We start from the raw sequence: 23596 nt of genomic DNA on the forward strand, positions 1-23596 counted from the left end.
AACTAAATTGGAGCTTCATTTCCAGGGAAATTCACAAGAAGCAGTGTGCCATTATGCTAGAGTCGGCTTTCAAATCCCCTGAGCAGCTTTGGCTTGCAGTGCCTGTTACTCAGCATTGGTCTTCCTTCTAAGGCAGACTCCCTCTTTACCGACTGCTTACCCACCCACCCCTGGATTTGCTGCATTTCCTGTACCACTCATGGTATTGGCTGAAAGAAAACCAAAATATAATTAAAAAACTGGTGCCACAAAAATTGAATACACTGATCTGGAGCTGCTTTATTTCAATAGAGTTACAAAACATAAATCTGGCTATATTTTCACTTGAAATACAGGGACTGTCCAATCGTTTTCATAAAAGTATCTGATCAAGACATCTCTCCTTCTAACCTGCCTTTTTATTACCTTTTTTCAGGTTAGTCATTTGGTACCTCTGCTGGAAGGTGAATCCTTCTCCAGGCTCTTGACAGAGCCGGGGGAGGCAGCGGAATCTGGGCAGGCTGGCATGAGCTCAGCGCAGGGCCCCGGTGCTGAGGAGGGGATGCTCACCACCCTGTGCTACGAGGCGAACGACTCCTGTTACAGGACCTTACACGCCTTCGGGGTCCAGCTGGCTATCTATCTGGCCTGTGCCTTGGGCACGCTGATCACGGTGCTGGGGAACCTGCTCGTCGTCGTCGTCATTTCCCATTTCAAAGCCCTGCACACCCCCATCAACCTCCTGCTCCTCTCCCTTGCCCTTGCCGACCTCCTCCTAGGGCTGAGCATGCTGCCCTTCAGCACCGTTCGGTCCATAGAGAGCTGCTGGTATTTCGGAGATGGCTTCTGCAGGCTGCACACCTTTCTGGACACACTCTTTTGCTTGACCTCCATATTTCATCTGTGTTTCATTTCCATTGATCGGCGCTGTGCTGTCTGCGACCCTTTGCGCTACCCCACCAGGTTCTCCATAAGAGTGGCCTGCATTTACATTGGGGTGGGGTGGGCAGTGCCTATGGCTTATACCTCTGTCTTCCTCTGCACTAAGGCGATTGCAGAAGGAGTGGGCCATTTTGTGCGAGACGTGCCCTGTGTTGGTAGCTGTCACCTGCTGTTCAACAAGCTCTGGGGGTTGTTGAACTTCACAATATTCTTCTTCCCTTGCCTCATAATGATAGTTTTGTATGTAAATATATTTACTGTGGCTAACAAGCAAGCCAGGCTGATAAAAAACATGAGTAGGAGTAAGGGGTATCAGCTACACGTAGGAGCATCCAAGACTGAAAGGAAAGCAGCAAAGACTCTTGGGGTAGCTGTTGGAGTCTACCTCCTGTGCTGGTTGCCCTTTACTGTTGACACCATGGTAGACAGTCTTCTGGATTTCATTACCCCCCCAGTTCTGTTTGACATCCTAATTTGGTTTGCTTACTTCAATTCTGCCTGCAATCCCTTGATCTATGTATTTTCCTACCGCTGGTTCAGGAAAGCTGTGAAACTAGTCTTAACTCACGGGATCTTTTGTTCCAGGACATCTACAGTAGATTTGTACCAATAATGCCCAGAGCCTTCACGTGCACCGTAGAAAATATCATAGGCTCTATCATAGCATTTCTCTTGAATATTCTTCAACACCCACTTAGCTAGTATTTCTCTTCTTATTTTCTATTTGTTTTAAAACAGCTGGCTTGGGTAGATCCCAGGTCCAAATAGATATTCCATTCTGTGACTCACCTTCCACAGCATTTGTCCCAACACACACGCCTTATTAAAGTCATGCGTTTGTTATGTGATGCCGAAGTGTTTGAAAATGGGCTGTAACCAGCTCCAGAGAGGACCTTGTCCATACTATTCCTTGGGTATCCTGAAATAGTTGCTGCCTGTTTCTGAAGAGACTGTCTTCACAGGCAATTGTCTAATTTTTACACAAAGCAGGCGGTGCTGATTTACAAAGTTACGTTGGCTGTATGTCAGTTTTTAATTACAAAAGGCTGCAGCAACAAGTGAGATCACAGGTCTGCCGAAGCTAATGGCCAACAGTAGAGGAGAGAGCAAGGATGTTTTTTACATTGTTTTTCTATCCCACAGGGACGTGCTCCCGAGTTAAAGGCTACAAATGGGAGAAACTATGCTGATTTCCACAGTACTGTCCATTGAAACCTGTGGAATCTTTGCTTGTTTGATCCGTGTGTGCAGCGAGGCTGCTCCATACCTTTGAACACCCATTTTGCCTTGCTCCGCAGCTTTTCTACTCCTACTGCGTAAAGGGATTTAGAAGAAGGGGAGAGGACAGGAACTGCACTGGGTACTCCAACTTCAGATATCAATAGGTGTTATGATGGTTTGTGTTTTGTTCCTTTATTTTCTTTTCCCTGAAAATCCTGAGGTTCCACGTGCTCTTTTGTTTGCTGGTTTCCAAAGAAATGAGTAGGTCTGCTTGCAGACATAACACATGCTTATGTACTTGGGCTCAGCAAAAAACGTCAGCGTAGGTTCTCAGTTTTCTTCAGCTGTGTTTATGAGCTTTCAGGAGGCCAATTTTAAAACTGTCTGCTCAGCAGCAAGCCACATAGCAAAATTTTGTACTCTTCGTAAAGGTGTTATTTTCTACCTCACTATTATGAACAATTTCATCAGAAGAAAAATCAAATTGTAGCAAGCAGGAGTAACTCTTCTATACCAAATTAACAAGCAGCCAAATAACAACTCTAATAATTTTGTCTTCTTTTTCTCTTCATAGTATGTAAAACTATTATTAGGTTTGAAGGTTGTTCAAAATTTTAGTGCCCTCTAAAAAGTCATTCCGTCCTGTAGTCAGCTACACATTTTCTGAGTGACAAACACTAAACGAACAAACAGCTACAGAAAGCATGCAACTAACAGTAAGAGAGCAGCAGATGCCCCATAGCCTGCTGAAAAGAGTGGTCAATGTTTCACTAAATGCAGCAGGTACTTGAATCAGGCCCTACACACGTAAGAAAAAAAAAATGCATTTGCACTGCAGATATTCCGTAGGAAATACGCTGCATATTTTAATGTATGCAATAGACTAAATGGTAAGACTCTTTTCCCTTTTTTTTATCTTATTGTTATGTTTTTGCATGGCAAGAAGAGTTTCCTCTACCAGTATAAAAGAGGTACAGCTTTGGGACATTATAATCTGTTCTGACATCTGTTTATCTCAAACCGTTTTTGGTTTTGTCCATAATCTTAAGACCCTGGTGAGAAAAAACATCGGTATTCAAAACATGGAAAGCTAAATCATACATCTGTAGGAAGGAGAAGAGAAAGAGGGCTTATGTGTTATTTTCAGGGATGTCCTGAACAGAGAGTGACCATAAAATGTCGGTGTTTTTAAACTGAGACATTTATGAAGCTTTATGCCTGTAGTTGGAGTGTCATTCAATTCCACTTCCCTCAGCAAGTTTGCAGATGACACCAAGCTGAGTGGTACGGTCGAGACACCAGAAGGATGGGATGCCATCCAGAGGGACCTGGACAAGCTGGAGAGGTGGGCCTGTGTGAACCTCATGAGGTTCAACAAGGCCAAGTGCAAGGTCCTACACCTGGGTCGGGGTAATCCCCGGTATCAATACAGGCTGGGGGATGAAAGGATCGAGAGCAGCCCTGCTGAGAGGGACTTGGGGGTACTGATAGACGAAAGGCTGGACATGAGCCGGCAATGTGCGCTGGCAGCCCAGAGGGCCAACCGTGTCCTGGGCTGCATCAGGAGAAGCGTGGCCAGCAGGTCGAGAGAGGTGATTCTGCCCCTCTACTCTGCTCTGGTGAGACCTCACCTGGAGTACTGCGTTCAGCTCTGGAGCCTTCAGCACAAGAAGGACATGGAACTGTTGGAGCAGGTCCAAAGGAGGGCTACAAAAATGATCCGAGGGCTGGAGCACCTCTCCTATGAGGCCAGGCTGAGAGAGTTGGGCTTGTTCAGCCTGGAGAAGAGAAGGCTGCGGGGAGACCTGATTGCAGCATTTCAGTAGTTAAAGGGAGCCTATAGGAAAGATGGGGACAATCTTTTTAGTAGAGACAGCAGTGACAGGACGAGGGGTAATGGTTTTAAACTAAAACAGGGTAGGTTTAGGCTGGATATAAGGAAGAAATTCTTTACAATGAGGGTTGTGAAACACTGGAACGGGTTGCCCAGAGAGGTAGTGGAGGCCCCATCCCTGGAAACATTCAAGACCAGGTTGGACAGGGCTCTGAGCAACCTGATCTAGTTAGCAGTGTCCCTGCTCGCTGCGGGGGGGTTGGACTAGATGACCTCTAAGGGTCCCTTCCAACCCAAAACTTTCTATGATTCTATGATTCATTTTCCCAGTGTCTGATATCCCCCCAGTTTATCTTCATTGTTTCTTAGGACAGAAGCCAAGGCTTCTTGTACTGTTCCTCTGTCTGCTCATGCTGTAGCAGAAGGTAAAAACCTGAACCCTACTGCATACAGCTGTAGATTTTCTGTAATAAAAGCCAGGTACCAAAGCCAGGTACCAAAGCCAGGGACCAGGCTAAAGAATGAAAGGCAGAATCAGATTGTTGGAAAAATTCAGGTGCCAAATTACCATAGAAATATATAGGAAAGCTGTGGTACATCTTGAAAGACCTAGGCTGTGGGACGAGTTTCGAGATTAAGACTATTAAATTTAATGTGTATGGGTAGGTGTTTTATAATTATGATAAATGTCTAAGCACCAGTTATAGCTACAGAAGGGCTGTTTAAACTCAGGCTGTAGTCAGTGGGTATTTAGAGGATATGAATCGTTCACCTGGTGCCACCTGAGGTGCCTTAGAGAACCTGAGATATCTACACAGGGCCAGCATCCAGCACCAATGATGCAGCAGCAGAGAGCCAAGTGGGGCACGCCTGGGCATCTAAAACAGCACTAGATATCCATCTGTGGGGTATCGAGCTTAAGCAAGGCATATAATAAAAGTTCAGATATTTAGCCACGTGGAAATCTTCAAGTCTCAAACTGAGTCGTGTCCTAGGGGCATCTTAACAACAGCTTTCATTGACACCTTTTGCTGCGAACTCACTGCAGCCAAAGCCATAGAGAAAGGGAACTTCCACTGAGTTTCCAGTTGTTTTTTTGAGATATTTTCTACCAATCCTCAACAGATTACCGAGGGTATATGCCATGAACACACTCAACTGGCCACTTCTTTTTTGAGTCCCATTGCGCAATCTGTCTTTACATATATTTTCTTCTGCGGAAGCGGACGAGCCATATTCTCTCGATGGGTTACCACTGTCTATGTCACTGTATCAGGACTACATCATAACATCGTGTGATTGTTGCTAGATCTCCTTTTGGCTAAAGAGCAGGCTGGAGAGAGGGAAGACCAGAACCCAGAGTACCGATGTGTACAGTGACAGCAGCAGAGCAAACAAGGGAGAAGGAAAAGCTGCTAAAGTTCTGGGAGTAGCCAGGATCACTTTCCCGATTTTCTGACACCACATTTCGCAACTATCATGAAATTGTGTTTTCCTCCTCTTTGTAACTCCCCCTCTGTCCCCTTGCCTTTGATGTCTGTTTGGTTTAGCTAGCCAAATTCTGTCAGGGTCCCTTTGTGTGTTTTTTTTTCTTCTCCATGGTTTCAAAAAGCAATTAAGGTGATTATAAATTATAAAATGAAGGAGGAGGAGGAGGAGCTGTAAAATGACGAAGATTGATTGCTCAACAATGATCTCATTTTCCAAATGAAAATCTATCAGATTCTATCAGATCTAGTTGCTGACCTCAAAGTCCATAGATTTGTTTATTTTTACTATCTTTCCTTCTGTAGATTTGTATTTCTTTATCTGAACAAAATACTGCCATTTAATTTTACGTCCTTTATAACTCTTTATCATTTCAAAATGGTCTGGCTGAAGTTCGAAAGATTCTGTATTTGCAGGTGCTATTTAATTAAAGACTAGGCTTTGAAATAACAATAATCTCAGCTCATTTCACTAATGCAGATGAAAGTATAATATGGTCTTTGAAAATTAAACTGAAAGGCAAAGAAAGATTTGAAAATTAGTTGCTAGTAAACTTTTTTGTTTTTAGGAAATATTATCAATCTTTGGAACAGAATTTTTCTCTGTTTATTTAGAACATATGCTACCACGTTAATTACTGCTGCTGGAGAGCAAGTACCAGCCTAAATAAGATGTAAATGATCAATACAGCCTTTTTTTTTTTTCAAACAAATAAGTTTTACAGGCCATTCTGCCCCATAAGCTTGTTCAGGCTGGAAACCATCATCCATCATAATTTTGTACTGTGTTGAGTATAATAGGAACCTAATCCCATTTCAGGTTCTGGAGCTGATATTTTAACTAAATTGGCAAGTGGAGATGACAACAACAGTAACAGGAATTCTTCCTGATGGTGGAATGCATCAGTAACAACCGCCTGGGAAGTTCAGCCAGCTGGTTTGCCATCGGTACCAAACACTGACAGCATTGCTCTTCCTATCTAAAGTTTGAGGCGTGCAAGTGAAACACGATAGCAGAGAACGAAAACTGCTCATAAGGTAAATTACAGAGCACTTAGGCACCGCTCACGCCTTGGAAAGAGGACACTCATCAGGAATACGAGGCCAGGGTTGGGCTGCTTCCCCTTCATTTCATCACGCATCACGCAGGCACGGGGAGCTGCACGGAAATGAGCGGCACGTTCCTGCGTCACCAGTGGCCCTGCCACTTGTGCCACTCACCCTGCGTGCCTGCTGGGCCGGTACCAGACCAGGAGCAGGAGGTGGGAGGCAGAAATACGGAGTCAGGAAGGTGGGGCACATTTGGATACTGGGCTGGGAGGAAGGTGTGCTCTTTCCAAATCACACTATGCTGGTGTGGTTTAACTTCCAGCTCTTCCAAACGTCAGATACCATACTGAGTATGGATCCTCAAACTGCGTGTGTTTGAAGTGACGTTCTTTTTAGCTCAGTTTTACATACAATAACAGGAATAAAATCAGCAAATACTCTGACCTTCAGTCAGTGAATATCCAGAACATCCTCCATGGTACGCTGTGCCTATGTACAGCAAGGTCTCGACATCTTCCCCTTTTTTCCCTCAGAGCTTTCCCCATTTCATTTAATCAATTGAAACCTGATCACGCTCCATAAGCAATGAGAAAGGTAAGCGAATACATGATTCTGAACTCAAACCCCAGGTAATGCTGGTGTGGGAGCTCTAGAAAGAAGCCGGTGAAAAGAGTTTAGAGACAGAATTGTGTAGCGGCACTCCGTTTCAGCAGCTCTGACGATAACGCTTAGAGACGGCTTCTTTGCAACTCCTGTCCACGCACCACTGCTAGCAGAGGAAAGCATGCAGAAACTGAAAGAATCCTTCTGTTGTATCTAAAAGGGTGAAATAGAGCATGTCCTCCCAGACAACGGCTTTTCTATAGGAGATAAGAAAAGTCTTCTGAGGACACATCGTGCTCTTAGCACTGTCTGATCAATAAACAGGACTTTCTGGCTGGTCTATTAACTGTATCCTCATAATTATTTTATATGATTACATTAAAGAGGCTATTTCAGTACTTTCATAGTACAGACAACATTTTAATAAAAGGTTTATTTTACAGTCCAGCTTTTCCTCCCAGGCTGTAACATCTTTGCTGCAACTGGTTAAAGAATCCTATCACAAAGATTTTTAGTTATTTAGCAATAAAAGGTGGAAGCTGATGATATTAGTGAGGTAACAGCAGGTGAGCATCAGCATTTTATTCATAAAACACCCAGCATCGCTAGGAAAGCATTTGGATACCTCTTTTCCACAGCATGAGGATGAACATTGATCAGTGACACTGGGTATTGCCTTCGAGCCTCAGAAAAAAAGTACCCAAGCGGTGATCAACAGATAAAGCATTCTGACAGATGAAGGGTCACTTCTTTTAATGGCAAGTGTGTATTGGAAATCAGACAGCAAAAGATTTATTGTGTTCTGGTGACAATCGACAGTTATCACAGCTGAAGCTTTGTAAAGCAAGAGTGACTGGGGTCAATCAACAGAGTTTATCTGACAAACACTTGGGAGATAAAAATCAAGGCGAGGCCTTAATTCAGAAGGGACCTGCATTCTGCTCTCGTTAGCACAGTGTCTGGTGGGATCATCCTGAGTATGTCAGCAGCACGGAGGGAAACACCTGTGCATGAGGATGGGTGCAGCATTCCTGTAGCAAACAGGCGTATCGGGACGTTGTTTTCCTTAGTAACTTCCATTTATGAACGTGAGAGAAGGACGTTTCCAAGCATCAGCTAACATAAGCGCTGAACGTGGGCACACAAGCCGCGGGGGCCGCTCCTCTCAGCACGCTTTGAGGCACACCGAGAACCACCGACCCGACGTAACGGGGACCCCTCCCGCTTCAGGCCTTTCACTCCCTCCGCTCCGTCGTGCCGGCAGTTCACCGGACCCTTCTGCCGGCGTTACCTGCTGAGGGTGCTACCGCGGCTTCCACCGCTCCAGTCCGCTCTAACGAGCAGCGATGACCGAGACCTGCAACGCAGCAGAAACAAAAACTCCTGCTGCGCAGCTCCCGCAGTTCTCTCCCAGCCCCGGGGGCCTGTCCACGGCCAGCCGCCGCCCGCCATAGCCCCGCGGACCGGCCCGCCCCGCCCCGCCCCGCCGGCTCAGCCCCTTCTCCCCACGCCTCCGCCGTCACGGCGGGACGGGGCCTGCCCGCCCGTCCCCGCCCTCCCGCCGCCGCCCGCCGGGAGCGGGTTCGCCGGGGCCGGGTAAGAGCGGGGCGACCTCCGCTGGGGCGGGCTCCGCCCGCCCGTGGGCAGCGGTGGTCAGGGCGGCGTCCGGCCGGCCGGGAAGCGGCCGCCAAGCGGGGGGAGCCTGTCGGGGCGGCGGGGAGGGCCCTCGCTGCGGTCAGGGCTGTCTTCTCGGCCTGGGGCGAGCCGGGCGGCTGCGGGCGGGAGGGAGGGGGTGAGCGGGCCGCAGTCGCCCGTGGGGCGGTCAGGGCCGGGGCCGCGGTTCTGGGGTGGGGTGGGGTGGGTAGCGCCGCCGCCAGCCGCTGTCCCGCGCACCCTCCCCGTGACGCCGCCCCGGTGTCGCGGCGTCGGGCCGGGCGCTGCCCGTGGCGGGAGGCTCCGGGCCCGCAGCCGGCTGCTCGCAGCGGCCCGCAGGGTGGGGTGGCGGCCGTCGCCGCGCTGCCCGGGCTGGAGGCGGGCGAAGCGGGTCGGCGGGAGGAAGGGAGGTGGTGGAAGCCGCCTCAGGGAACAGCGAGCCGGGGTCTGGCGTTGGCCCCGCTTTCCTGGGGAGCCGCTGGCCCGGCCGTGGGCGCTTCGGGAAGCCGGAGAAGGAAGCGAGGGGCTCCGCTGCGCGTCAGGTGCGAGGCGCGGCGTCCCGGTTGAAGCCCGGTGATGAAATCCAGCGCTCTGCTTGGTGGCTTGCACTGAAGTGAAGCTCTCGGCGGGGGGAGAGGCGAAGAGACCGTGAGCTGTGTGTAGCTACTGGCATCCTGGTAGGCCTCAGAGGGGCTCAGCATCCAGCACAGTCGGATTTTCTGCAGAGATAATTTCTCCCTCGGTGTATTTGATCCAAGCACTTGGGTCGAAGTGAGCAAGCTGCCATTTGGGAGATGGGGGTGAGAACATGTAGCGCGCTAGACGCCCTGTGGTTCTGGTCCATCTTCGTGTTCCCGTGAGATGTTGTTTGTCTGCCAGCAGCACAAGAAGCTTGGCACTTTGAAACAGTCATCTTGGGTCTGTTTTCAGCCCTCCCGTTCCCTGCCCTCCCAAGTGGTTCCAGTACCCAGCGCTTGTTTTCCCATTCCTGCTCTCTAAATGCTTTGCGTGCTCCTAGGAAACATAATTCCTTTTCTTAAGGCATTTCCCCAAGCAGTAGTATGTTCTGTTAGGCTTATGAAAGCTACGTGCTTCCTTCACCCAGTTCATTATAAATATGGGTGTGGAAGAATCGGACAATGATAAGCACATAATTTTTTTAGCCATATATGCTGAGCGCTGGTGATGCATGAGGCCTAATGGTGTTTCAGGCTTCCATAATTTAGCTTACCACACTGGCAGTTCCTAATGCCACCACTTTAGATTACATCTCTGTTGGACAGAATCTTTTCTAGGGAAAATGACTAAAACACTGACTAGCGGCACAATCTAATTATTATTTTTTATTTCTAAAAAAAAAAAATACTTCTAGCCGTTACATGGTGTAAGCTTGGTTTTGGTATGTTTCAGCATGACTAAAGTGGTAAGGCTGAGACAACTGGGCAGAGTGGGATAGAAAATTACATTTTGACATCTTTTATGTTACTGTTGCTGTGTCAGAGCAGAGAAGGTTTTAAATAAAATTTCCTTGCTTTTCCCTACCCTATATGGATTTAAGTTTGACTGCTACCAGAAACCAGACGATAAAATAAAATCTGGAAACATTTTTTTTCTTTTAAGAAAGCAAGAAGGAATTTTTTTTTCTGCTATTTTGTTTGCATGTTTAGTATTTTCCATAGTTGGTTTTGTATAGTTGGTGGAAGTCCCCAGCCTGCCTTTGTGGACCAGGATTCCAGCACATTAGGACCTGTAAAAGCACAAAGTGGAAAATATCATCTCTGTCGCTAAATATTTTAGCCTAAGTATAAGGGGAAAGAATAGATAAATACTTAAAAATCTTAACCTCCCTCATCCTCACCAGAGAAAACAGTGACAGATTTAATATTCACCTGTACATTACTAAGTCGGTTGTTGTGAGGTTATAAGAATCCCTCAGGTGCTGTAGCAGGGAGTACTTATCTTACAGCATGCAGTCTGCCCTTCATTCCAAGAGCATTTTTTTTTAAGATTAATTTTACCTGCTGCAGAGTTACTGCTAAAGCCAGCAGCAGATGCTGGATGAAGATGCTAATGTGTTTTGGGTTGCCTTAGGTAGGTGCCAGAGTCACTCCGTAGATGCGCCTTGTCTCATCTCAGTGCTTGGGTGGTAAAACCTACGGAGGTGAAATAGACTGAGCAATGCTACGTTGCAGAAATCTTACTAATCATGGCTGTTACCATGATACTAATTTTCTGTAGCTAGCGTTGTGGCTGGCTGCAATCTTTTTTTTGTCAGACTCTTTCTGCAGTTTGTAATTTTTGCCTGTGTTTTCACCCTGCTTGAAGGATTTTGCACTTTTTTTTGGCAATAGTTTACAAAGGAAGTCACATTTAGGAGTTGTTTGGGAGAAGCTTTGTTTCTGTGACCTTTATTTAGCATAGAAAAAACCCCCCACATACAAGGAAGCCTCATGACTTGTCTCTGGATATTTAAAGGCATAAAATCCTAATTCAGATCAGCTGTAAATTTTCAAGCATTTCTATGGAATACAGCATGTACTTTTTGCTTTCTGAAAATTGAGGATCCATGAAAACATTTTTAGGTCCTGATGCTAAAGCATTGCTTAAACAGTAAAATTACCAGTTAAGTGTTCTTATTCTAATGTTGTATGTGGGCTAGTTTTATAGAAGAAGGAACACTCTTAGAATGTCTAAATGGGAAAATACAAAACACATTAGGTGCTTATTGACTGTAGCTGACTGGAACCTCCAGGATATTTAGGCGACTGCTGCCAAGATTGAACATGTGCTGTGCTTGTCATGTCGCATCATTTTTACCCAATAGAGCTTTCAAGGATGGCACTGGGGAGCTGCTCCGTTGTGCAGTTGTCACTTTCTTGTCTCCATGTTTGGCAGCAGTCTGACTGGAAATAGGCCAGGGACAAGTGGATTTTTTTCTATGCCTGACCAACACCTTTCCAGAAAACAAGTGGATACTGAGGTTCATTTTTTGCTTGGTTATGGAGTAACAGTGTGATGCAGGAACCCGTTAATGCAGAATTAGGAAAAATACATAGTAATCCTTTGAATTTTTTAAACTTCTTGGATGCATAGAGAGGTCTTGCTTCAGTGAGTGCTGATGAAGTGTTCTGATTCTTTATTTCATTAGTGCTGGTAGATTCGGTTCTTCGGACTTGCTCCAGTAACTTGACAAGCCGAGTTGCTGGTAGATACACTCCAATTCAAAGTCAGATGGGGAGCGGAAAATAAGAGGTACACTCAAAAGCCCACACCCAACTGAAACTTTTAGAGGAACTGAAGACTGCCACAGATGCAGCTCTATTCCAGTTTGAATGAAAAGTGTACTTCCCTCAACTGCAGCAGGTTAACATATTCCCCATTTGAAAAGTTACACAGGCAATAATACCAAAATATGTCACGGTGGAGTACTGAAATGTTTGTTGTGGAAGTGTGAAGGGGTAATTTCTGTGGAAATCCAGAGTCTTGATGAATGCTTCTATCACCTTGGTATGGAAGGAAATGCTTGGTGCACGAGTCTGTTTTGTTACCTGGTAGTTGAAAGCCTGACCTTGTCAAAGCCATTAGGAAAACTCTCATTGACTTCCCAGGGGCTCAGCTATCTGTGTTTTCAGAGGACTCTGAGTAACAGCGCTAGCAAGCAAAGTGTTTGGTTCAGACACTTGCATTGCTGTAAGAACTAGAATGAGGAAGGAGCTCACACTTCTGACATAAAAAAAAATACTAAACAAATACAAGAGTTTCCTTCTTTTGGTGTGGTTCAGTTTGTTTTTTCTTGACCGGGGGAGTTTGTGGTGAAGACTGGGAAGCGATGAGAGCTGATGGCTGACCCCTTACCTGTCTTTTTGTGTGTTCCCCAGACCAGTATCTTGCCCTGTCACCAACCTGTGTTATTAACATGCTCAGGAATAGTGTTGCTGGTGGAAGAATTTGTATGGAGTAAAACAGCTGTGAATTTACACTGCTGTCCTACAACTTTACTATAAATCTCAGTTAAAACATGTGTGGATGCAAAGAATTGTAACAATTAGATCTACATGTGCAGATGAAAAGCTAAGCTATATCCTGTGGACTTTGCAGTCTGTCATCTGAACATCCTCTCGTTATGTGTTGTGTTTGGCTGCCCAACCATACAGCTAGAAAGTCAAAAAGTTCAAAGTCTTACATATTGTACAATCTGCACGTTTGTCAGTGTAGTGCAGTATAACTTCTTTAAAGGTACTTAGAGTTAACTGTAGAAATTTTCAAGACAAAAAAAAAAAGTCAGTCACTGCTTTGTCAAGACTTTGATGAAATATCCTGTGTATATCTCTTGATTGTAATGCTGGTGCTGAGAACAGTGTTGCAGGCAGCTGTCTGGTGAATACAAATAAGAAGGGAGAAAAAACAATCGCGAAGGACTATTTCAGTTAGTTTTGTAGCCTCCCTACACAAGGTAATTTGTTCTCTTGCTATCTGTTCTACTGAGCTGCTGCATTTTAATGTTTAACTTTTGACATCAAATATAATGTTTAACTAAATATTTTTAGCTAGTGCTAGCATTGTAATTAGTATGCTACTAATGTGTCTAGAAATAGTTGTAACTTTTAAAAAATAAAAAAGTCAGAAGTTGTGAGAAATCTTCTTTTCAAACTAACTTCTTTCAGGTGGTGTCTTTGGATTTTATGCCTACGATTTATATTTTCGGCTTAATAGATAGAATTTGCTTACTTAGTACAGCAAGTCATAGAGCCATTCATTCACTATAAAGTTTGCATGGGTTTGGTCTTGCAATACAAATTCAGTGCAATATTGCCTAGAGTTTCTAAAAAGATTGAAAGTTGTTATACCAGCCTTGGAGCAGAGAAATGGGATTTAGGCTGGCTGGCTGGCTGACTTCAGACTTCAGTCTGTGACCCAAAATAACTTGAATCTGCATGTGGTACAGACAAAGGCAGGAAGAAACACTGCGGAGAGCTAGCATGACTCGCGGGCGATTGTGCAGCGAGTGCGTAGAAGAGTGCAAATACACTCCCCATCGCCTCATCTGCAGTCCGGTCACTCATTACTAGGGGATACTTCGGGGCACGAAGACTCCAAGCAGGGTTTGGGACCCTGGTGCTGCAGCCGTTTCAAAGTCGTGAAGGGTTTGTCTTCACAGTAGCAGCAGTGTGTTGGTCCAGCATAGACACTGTAACCTGCAGGGCAGCAGGGATGAGCCTGGTCTGTGTACTTATGTCCCTGGTGGAGTTCTGGTGGGATGTGTCTAACCAGTGCAACGGCTTGGCAGCTCCACTAGAGATAATTTCTTATCATAAATATAGGAAAATAGTCATGTTTTAAAACAACCAGGGTGTTGCTGCACTGTATTAATACAGGCATTTCCAAAGGTGGTAAAAAAAAGTATTTGGCAACAGGTACTATTAATTGTTTTGTTTTTTTTAAAGTTCATAAGGACTTGAGTTAGGACAGCTGGTGTCACAGTTGACAAATTAGTTGGTCTTTTCATTTCCTCCTTTTCTATTTAAACATTTAAATGTGCTTTCTCTCTCCCTGAAATTGAGTTTTAGCAGTATCTGTTAACCAGAAGCTGACAGGGCGGGAGAAGAGGACATTGCCTGGAAGGCATGTGGTTTGGGTTGAACAGTGGAAGTGCAGGGAACTGGTGAGGTTAAAATGTTGAACCCATGAAGCTGATATGCAGGAGAGTGGAAAGGATGAAGTTAAAACTAAGCGCAGCCTGGATGAAATTGTGGGATTGTGTTGGATGCAGGTATGCTTGATTAGTCTGCGTTCTCACTGCAGAACGGATAAAATGCCGGTTTTGATTTGCGCATGTATCCTAAGCTATTTCTTGTTAATTTAGATTAATAGTTTCTTTGAGCTTCTGCTGAAATTTGGTCTGTATGGGTGAACGCAGACTAAGACATCCCGACATGCTGCATGATTGTATATGTGTGCTTTTAGGGCAAGTGTATTTGTGAGTATTTGTGTTGTCAGATTTTGACCTTTTTAGATAAGATACTATAGTTTTGGGTGCAAAACCCCTCCCTAAAAATGCATTTGTATACCCGAGTGGTTGAAAATGAGTTCATATTGAGAAACACTGCAGCTGAAACACAATAAAGTGGCAATTTGTAGAATTCAGGTGAAACTGGATTACAACTAAAACTGAAGTTGCTACAAATGATTTGTGTTCAGAGGGAACTGGGTGCCTCCTTCATTCTGATATCTGGTGTGGTATCTGCTGGGTTTTTTTCCAGTGGTTTATATACACTAGGATGTATTGGTGGCATGGGTGATGCACGATGTGGAAATAACCACATAATTGGTTTGGCACATAATTCATCAGAGGATTTGGCATTGATAGATTAACAGATTAAACATACAGCATTTTTCTGGGATGGCAACAAATGAAAATGTGTACTTTGCTTAGGAAAAATTGTAAGAAGTTTGACAAAGGATATATTTTCTGTGATGTAGCTGCTGTAGAGTAATTGCAGATCTTAAGCTGTGTGTATTACTAAGAATCTTAGTAGAGTTATTGTAGGAAATTCAACAAGGATATCATATTCTTATTTAATACTTTTTTAAGAAAGTGTTCCCTTAAATTCCATCTTTGAAGTACTTTGTTTTCAGAGAGATTAAACATTAGTATGTGGAGTTTTCTTGAGTCTTTTCCTACGTATTCTTTTTTTAAGATGATGAAGACCTTTGTAAACCAGTGACCAAGACATAACTCTGTTTTCTGGGGCGGGGTTTAGGTGTCCTTAATAGGTGGAGACTGTCTGACTTATTCCCATCGCGGATGATCTTGGCAGCGAATCTACTCAGCCATGTCGTACGGTGCGGGTTTTGGGGATCCTAATCAACTAGCCCAATGCATAACTTCCAACATCCAGAAGATCACACAATGCTGTAAGTTGCATATTTTATATAAAACTTTAATAATGGTGGTGCTCCCAGTTCAAGATGAGCATCTTGGATTCATTAATGGGAATTCACTCTTTGACTTCACCTGCTCGTTTCACAGAATCACAGAATCACAGAATAGTAGGGGTTGGAAGGGACCTCTGTGGGTCATCTAGTCCAACCCCCCTGCCGAAGCAGGGTCACCTACAGCAGGCCGCACAGGACCCCGTCCAGGCGGGTCTTGAATATCTCCAGAGAAGGAGACTCCACAACCTCACTGGGCAGCCTGTTCCAGTGCTCCGTCACCCTCAGAGGGAAGAAGTTCCTCCTCATGTTCAGACGGAACTTCCTGTGCCTCAGTTTGTGCCCATTGCCCCTTGTCCTGTCACTGGGCACCACTGAAAAGAGCTTGGCCCCATCCTCCTGACACCCACCCTTCAGATATTTGTAGGCATTTATAAGGTCCCCTCGCAGCCTTCTCTTCTTCAGGCTGAACAAGCCCAGTTCCCTCAACCTCTCCTCGTAGTGGAGATGCTCCAGTCCCCTCATCATCCTCGTAGCCCTCCGCTGGACTCTCTCCAGTAGCTCTTCATCCTTCTTGAACTGGGGAGCCCAGAACTGGACACAGTACTCCAGATGAGGCCTCACCAGGGCAGTGTAGAGGGGAAGGAGAACCTCCCTCCTCCTGCTAGCCACACTCTTCTTTTGACAGGTTTGTGGCACCCCACACAGCAGATCCAGTCCTTCGTATGTATGGTTTAGTGTAATCTATCCTGGGGAAGTATAGTATCACTCTGTATTCACCAAATTAATAAATAATTAGCAAGATGGCTGCTGGTAATAAGCCAGTTTTGTCCTGGCCAGTTATGAGGCACCTAAAGGTGATAGGTTGAGATGTTTGCTGAGCAAGGATTGCATCAAATGTTTGCTAGAGCTTGAATTGTTTAGCAGGGGCAGAAGCTGTGGCCTTGCAGCTTGCCCTTGGAAGTATGCATTAGATAAGTAAATAAGATTCTGCAAGTTTTAACATACCTGTGCTTAGATTCGTGTCACCAAATTTTTTTAGCCACCTAACTGGGATGTTCAAGTTACAGGCAAGTTAGGCTGCTGAGGTTTTCAGTACTTTTCCCTTTTCCTCCATTTTCCGTCATATTTTTAATATGTGTGTATGTATATATAGAGCAAATACAACCTGATCTCACAAATTAAGCAAAGTATACTGTTCATCAGAAGGGAGCTACCCGTGAACAGCGTATGGCTAGGTTTTGGCATGCATGTTTTTAATGTTGCACAGGGTATAGTGTGCATACAGAAATGGGTATCTTATTATTAAAACTGCAGATGAATTCTGATCAGTTAAGTAGGTTAGTTTTTATTTAAAATTATTATTAATAATTTATTAAGTGGTATTTAATATTATTAATAATTAGTATTGTTTTGCAAGACACGTTTTAGAAGTTGGTATTTGTAGCACAGATTAATGGCACAGATTGGGCTATTGCCTGTGTTTTCAGCTACATCTTGTATTTTCTCCCAGAAATAATTTCTTTAAATCTCAACAGACAGGAAGAAAAAATAGCAGTTTTGCTTTATTGAAAAGTTTCTGTATGTCAGGGTTGTACTTCCTCAACCAAAAATCAAGAATCTGTTTCTGTAAAAGCCCTTATGCTGGATTTGCTACAATCTGCTCAGTGAATTCACTCAGTCCCATGGTTTCTAACTTGGTCATCCAGAGACACCTGCCAACCTGTGACAGACACTGAGGCTCCAAGATGTAAAAAAGAAGTCTCGGCTGTCAGGTGAAAACATAAAGTGAAATAAGCAGTTGAAACTGGAGCATTGTGCAGACAGTCGCTGAACATAATTAACCATCTTGAGCTGGACTCAGCGAGTCCTTAGTCTTGTCCTGCCTCTTCCATCTCCCCTCTCGCTTCTGCTGTGTGTTCCCTCCCCGTGTGACAGGCAAGGTGTACTAAAAGCAAGCAGCCCAGGTTTAGAGGGGAGACATGCCACAGGGTTTACCTGCAGTCCTGGTCTCCTTTCCTTTCTTGAAATTTAGATGGCTAAAGTCTGAGCAATAGACAGGTGCTTCTGCCATTGCAAGATCCAAGTCCAAATATCTCTTAGCCCCACTGCTGCATGGCTTCAGAAACAGGAGCTTTGCCTTCAAAACCTCCATCCAAGTACTTTTCTAGGACTGGTAGGTCTTAGGTAGGTAGCTGCATTCCATCCCTTGCTCTCCTGTAGATCTGACTGAACTCTAACCACTCAGTTACTCTTGTAGTCCATTCTCCTCTGATAGATTTTATGAGGGTCTGGATCCTACAGGAACGCTGAACGTGCTTTCTGGACTGAGCTTTCTCAGGGGCTTATGTACACTTCTCTAGCTATTTTGTTGACATGTATAGTACTTGTACAGCTTTCTGTTGGCAGTTGCGAGCTGCAGGAATTTCCAGGTCAAATGAGGAGAAACCTGCAAGATTAGGGGCCTATGGAGCTACAGTTAGCTGCTGAGCAGGTGTCTCCTAGACTGCAATTTATGATCTTGGTTAGGGAGGGAGGAGGAGAGAAACAGGAATCTGGACCCTGAATCCATGTTTTTCCTTCTAAGCAGTTGACTTGATTTTTCACTTCTGTCCAGAAATGCTTAACATTGGTGAGATGTATCAACACATTTGATATCTTCTTGGTTAACCTGAAGTTGTGTAGATATTCTCATTTTCAGAGTGAGATTGATAGAGTAAGAGAGTTTTGTTTCAAATTACCAAACCATTTCAGGAGGCCTCTCAAACCAAATTCCAGCTTGTGCTAACTGCAAGCAAACTGTGGATTGCTACTACAGAGATATAGATGAGATACAAATTAGTTGAAAGGAAGCTGGCTCTTCCAGCTAGAAGCTGGCCCTTTAACTTGTGGGAGAAATACAGAAGAACTTCCTGAATTAGACAACGCTGTGCTGGCCGAGATTTCATAATACACCAGAGTGTTGTTCCGAGCAATGCGATTTCCTACAAAAATCTTTACTGTAACATTTCTTCAGGGTTGAATTATTACACGCACACCCTGAAAGTGATAAATCTGATCTGGTTCTTGATTAACTGATTTCAATATGCCGCACATATACAAGATAAATTACATAGATTAAATACGTCACATTTCATAATGCATCCACATGACGCTACTGTTGTATTAATAGTTGTGACCACTTACCTGTCTTCTTTCCTAGTTCCTGTAGCCCACTGTTACTAATTGACAAGCTGTGCTGGTTTAGCACACCAATAATTGAATCAATTGCAAGATAGTATTCTTTTTGGTTTGAGTTGTTCTCTGGTAATGGAGAGGACCTATATTTGTGTCAGGCAACAGCTAGGCTAGCTTAGCACCCTTTTAACTTTAAAGAATAGATTTTATTAATGTGTTGATCCAATCATGCAGTTGATTGCTATGTTGAAGATGTGTTAAGAGTTGTAAATTGCTTCTGCCCTGGCTGAAGTGCTGGTGAACCACTACAATAGTAGTAGTAGGTAGTAAATGCTATCTGTAGTGGACTTCGAGTTTCTTTGGAGGAGAGGGTGTTGGTGGGTCATTTTTAGGACCTTGAAGATATAATTGAGCTAGCTAATGGGAAGCAGCATACACTGATGTCTGCACTCTGAGCTCTCTTGGAAACTTAAGCAAGTAGCATACGTATATGTGTTTGGGATCCCAAACCCCAGAGTGTTCTGTGAAAAGAAGGTGCTTTCAGCTGTTCTTTCAACAAGGATCAGTGGTCTGTCTTGCATTTCAGCATTTCTGCAGAAATAAGTGATTATGATGTCACTTAGCAACATCTAGGGAACAGAGTCTACTTTGCTCAGCCTGAAACTCATGTTTTATCAGTGACATCTCTGAGCTGAGATTTAGGGAACTAGTCTGCAGAGTGTTTCTCCATGCCTTTTGTTAAAACTGTTCCAATGGGCAGCTGGAATTGAAAAACTTAAGACTCTTCTTGGCATCTGATGTGGAGTGGCAGGCCTCAGGCAGGAGAGGGAGAGTTAGGCTCTCAGACCCACTCCTAGCATGTTTGGAGAATCCATGTGACTCCCATTGAGCAGCGCTGTAAAACCTGGGGAGCCTGAATCACATGTGCTTTGATGAGCTGCAGCATTGCGTGCTGAACCTCGGCGGGGTCAGTGATGCCTGCGAGCCATGTCTCACTGGTTTGGTTTCGGGTCTGCGTTAACTGTGACAAGAAGCAGATCTGTGACTAGCTAGGGAAACTTCAGATAGGGGAAACTTCAGATTTAAATAATAAAACCAGAGAAGTGTATAATGAGCTTTGCCACTGCTTAGGCAGCTGCAAAATTTCTGTCTTACTAGAGCACAACTTATGATTAAGGTTTGAAAGTTTCTCTGATATCTGGTCCAAAGTAACTGTAATTCTCATTCCAGGCCTGTCTTGTATCTGATTATAAAATCTAGATGACACACATTATATTGGGCTTTTGAAATATTAATTTAAAGGTAGCTGAGGTTTGTCCTTAACTTTCTGAATATGGAGAACAGAATATAAGGAATGATACGGGGTGTAGATCTCCAGCCTGTCTGGGCTTTGCAGGTGGAGAACCTGTTATCAAGGTGTTTTAATCAGTGTTTACTGAAGGAGCAGTAGTTCCAGAACTGGGTTTCATAGGTTGCACTCTCACTTATGTGGCAGCTGCTATTAACTGGAGAGAAATTTCAATGCCTGCCTTCAATATTTCCTTGAAGTATTTCCTGTTGGTCACTTGTTTACAGCAGCTGGATGAGTGTGATGCACAGAAACAAGATGAGCTAGCATAAAGTATTTCTTTGTGACAAAGCAAGTCCTACCTGCTTACAAATCTGTATTTCTACCAGGCATGTTCATTTACCGTACTAAGGATATGCGTAGTAGGATGAAAGCATTCAGTCCATACTGTGACTGGGTCTTTTTTCTCCTCCTCTTCTTGAAGGGCATGTAACAAATTGTACAAGAGGATATCTGACCTTTGAAAAAATGGAAAGATGAAAGTAGAGCAAGTAAAACAGAAAGCCTCATTTAAAAGCTTTAAAATATGTGAATTTCAGACTTCTTACAGCTGTTAAGATGGAGGGGAGCAGTTCTATGAAATCTGACAGTTTTCTGCATTTTAAAGAACTTATTTCTGTGTGTAGCAAAAAGAGAGAAAGCATTTTGTTTAAAAAGATGTTCCCAAGAGGGAGCAAAGTGGGAGTTGCATTCATCTACAGGGACAGCTTAAGAGTAGCAAGTATGTGGTTAGAGGAGGAGCTGCCTTTCCTACTCAGCTGGAAAGATTTGACTTCTGTCTCTGAAAGAAACTGTTCAAGAAGTAGTAACCAGCCATGCTTTTTCCTCACTCCCAGTACTTTTTCTCAAGTGTCTCTCCTGTGTGTTGATCATTGAGGAAGCAGACTTGTATGCCTTTGTTTTGATTTGCTCTTATTATTTTCTTTGTAGCTACCAAATATATCACTCAGTGCAATCCCTGCAGAAAACCAAGAACGATACAGGCTAGACAGATAACTGCCATGTTTCCACTGGCATCCTAAGCTGGGGTTTGGGAGCTGTTGGTTTAGAAGCAGTTTAGAATGCTGCCTTTCACTTGGGAGCGCAGAACAAAGCCTGGCGTTGATAAAGTACACTCATTCTTTGAGTTTTAGAGAATTTCTGGCTTGCAAACTGTAATCAGTTACAGAACCTACTCTAACTGAAGTGAGGCATTCATATTGCCTCCCTACCTCTCCCAACTCCTCCAGTTTATAAAGGTCGTGGCAGGATTTTGTGCAGTGGTAGCTGTGAAGTCAGGAAGAACACCATGATCTACCCTTGCTCAGTATTGGCAAGGTCAGTGATAGATTATTTGACTTGTTCATACACACTGAAAATCAGACCAGCTGGAGAAACATATGTTCTGCATACTGAAAGATAAAAAAAACAAAATAAAATTCAGTAACCACAATCCACATATGGCTAGAGGGAATCTGCCTGGCTTTGAGAGACTGTTTCTCATGACTCTTGCTTTCTGATGACTTGCTTTGCTTTTCATTAAGGTAGCACAAACACAAGCTCACATAGAGCACATTCCCAGAAGGTCAGCTTCAGCAAGCAGAGATCCCTCTGTCATATGATACCTCTCCTGTGACTGCCAGTTTGTCCAATTTCTGTTGCATCCCGAGTTTTCTGTAAGTGTTTTCGGTGAATGTTATTAAAATGGGATTTCAATTACATCAGTCATATGACTTTCCCTTTCACTTTATGTAACTGTAGAGAATCATAAATGCCAATTAAACCCTGAAGAGTATTAGTTTTGATATATGCCTTTTTGTTGTGGTTTAAGCTCAGTAGGTAGCTAAAATGTTCAGCTAAAACAGGCTGAAACATCCATGAAAAACTACGTCTGTCACTATGGTTGTAACACCACAGATTCGCGTGTTTATTCTTCAGCTAAAGAAGGATACAGATGGGCAAGTGAAAAGTAAATGAAATCACTGAGGTGTTGAAATCAGAGCCTCTATGGAAATGAAATGTTGTTTTGTCTATATTTAAAGTGTGGTTTTGTACAGGTGGTGTTTTAAAGCAAATAGGCTTCAAGGAGAGCTTGTTGAGACTTTTAATGATGGTCTTGTCAGAAATTTCCAATTAGCTGCAGTTAAGCAGATTTTAACTTTGTGGGAACATACTGGTTGGAACAAAGATTTTTTTTAATTATTATTGTTGTTGCTGTTGTCAGGAAGGTTTCTTAGATTTGTGATGTTTCAGTAAAACCTGGAAAAAGCTGGTTATTCAGGCCTTTTAAGCACCCATTATGGTCCTCCACAGTCCATTTTGTGGGCTTTTCCAAGGCTGAGAAATTGAACTTGAATCTGCTATATCCAATTCATAACCTGAATATGAAGGATAACAGGAGGAGGAATTCAGATATTTTGGGTCTTTCTAAATGCCTGTCTTTCTGCAACAAGGTGAAGTCATGAAGTCCGCAGTTCTTTTAGAAATAAACTATTTCTGAAAACGTCAAGCATGAATTATTTGCATGATGTTTCTAAAGGCTTTGATCTATGTAGAGTAGCATATATATTTAAGGTAGCCTGCCTCACAGATTTGTTTCTGAATTTGGAGAGTTTTTTTAATATTTTTCTGTGTTTTGTCTTGTCTGCTAAAAATTTTTTGGTTCTATGGAAAATGACATATGAAACAGTGTCTTATATGAATGACATTGCACGAGAGGGACAGGGATTTATTTATGCTAGCAGCAGAACAGAGTGAAACATGGGTCTTCCATGTACACCCCAGCGTGCTATTTGTGTTAGTATGTGCAGAAAAGGCAGAATTTTTGCTTGTATTGCACTGTTTTGCATTACCTTAATTAGCTAGCCTGGGTGAGGTGCAGACAGAAGAGGTCTGTTGATAAAGTCATCTTTTTTTGGAAATGGTTTAAATAACAATTGTAAAACCAGTGTGCTATTTACAAATATCAAGGTGACCAGTGAAGACATACACTATTTTGTCTGCAACTGTTGCTTTTGCTGATGGAGCAAGTAGAAATGGACTCACCTAGACAAGATAGCCCCATCCCTGGAAACATTCAAGACCAGGTTGGACAGGGCTCTGAGCAACCTGATCTAGTTAGCGGTGTCCCTGCTTGCTGCAGGGGGGTTGGACTACATGACCTCTAGGGGTCCCTTCTGACCCAAAACTTTCTATGATTCGATGATTCTAAGATAACAGTTGCAAAACAGCCTGCTTTTGCAGCAGACACGGGAAGGGATGTGGCCAGCGTCTTCATGCTCCTTCCTATTTCTAGAGAGCTGCATTTCAGAGCCTCCGTAAGGTACTTAAAATACCTGTTCCAATTCAGTTCTGTTGGATTTTCCTCCTTCTGCGCAGGAGATTGCATGG

The 23596-nt window shown here is 43.8% G+C and overlaps 2 protein-coding genes across 3 annotated transcripts in view; both read left to right on the plus strand.

Moving 5' to 3' along the window:
- The first annotated feature begins 505 nt into the window (after nt 1-505).
- LOC104327059 (trace amine-associated receptor 5) lies at nt 506-1534 on the plus strand. Its single transcript, XM_009931919.2, has one exon. It carries the CDS (start codon nt 506-508, stop codon nt 1532-1534), a length of 1029 nt encoding a protein of 342 aa, XP_009930221.2.
- Nucleotides 1535-8623: 7089 nt separating this feature from the next.
- The window catches only part of STX7 (syntaxin 7), a 34385-nt gene continuing 19412 nt past the window's right edge, over nt 8624-23596 (plus strand). Inside the window, exons 1-2 of one of the 2 annotated variants that reach the window (XM_075414016.1) lie at nt 8624-8712; nt 15531-15684. In XM_075414016.1, the coding sequence (XP_075270131.1) occupies nt 15603-15684 (82 nt within the window). In that variant the 5' untranslated portion in view covers nt 8624-8712; nt 15531-15602. Of the gene's footprint in view, nt 8713-9550; nt 9570-15530; nt 15685-23596 lie in introns of those variants that run through there. The other variant, XM_075414017.1, reaches the window with a different exon arrangement.

This window comes from Opisthocomus hoazin, chromosome 2, assembly GCF_030867145.1.
Source record: "Opisthocomus hoazin isolate bOpiHoa1 chromosome 2, bOpiHoa1.hap1, whole genome shotgun sequence".
NCBI classification, from domain to species: Eukaryota; Metazoa; Chordata; class Aves; order Opisthocomiformes; family Opisthocomidae; genus Opisthocomus; species Opisthocomus hoazin.

What these genes read in the sequence shown, in the direction of transcription:
- LOC104327059 (XM_009931919.2), top strand. Translation starts at nt 506, where the DNA reads ATGAGCTCAGCGCAGGGCCCCGGTGCTGAGGAGGGGATGCTCACCACC.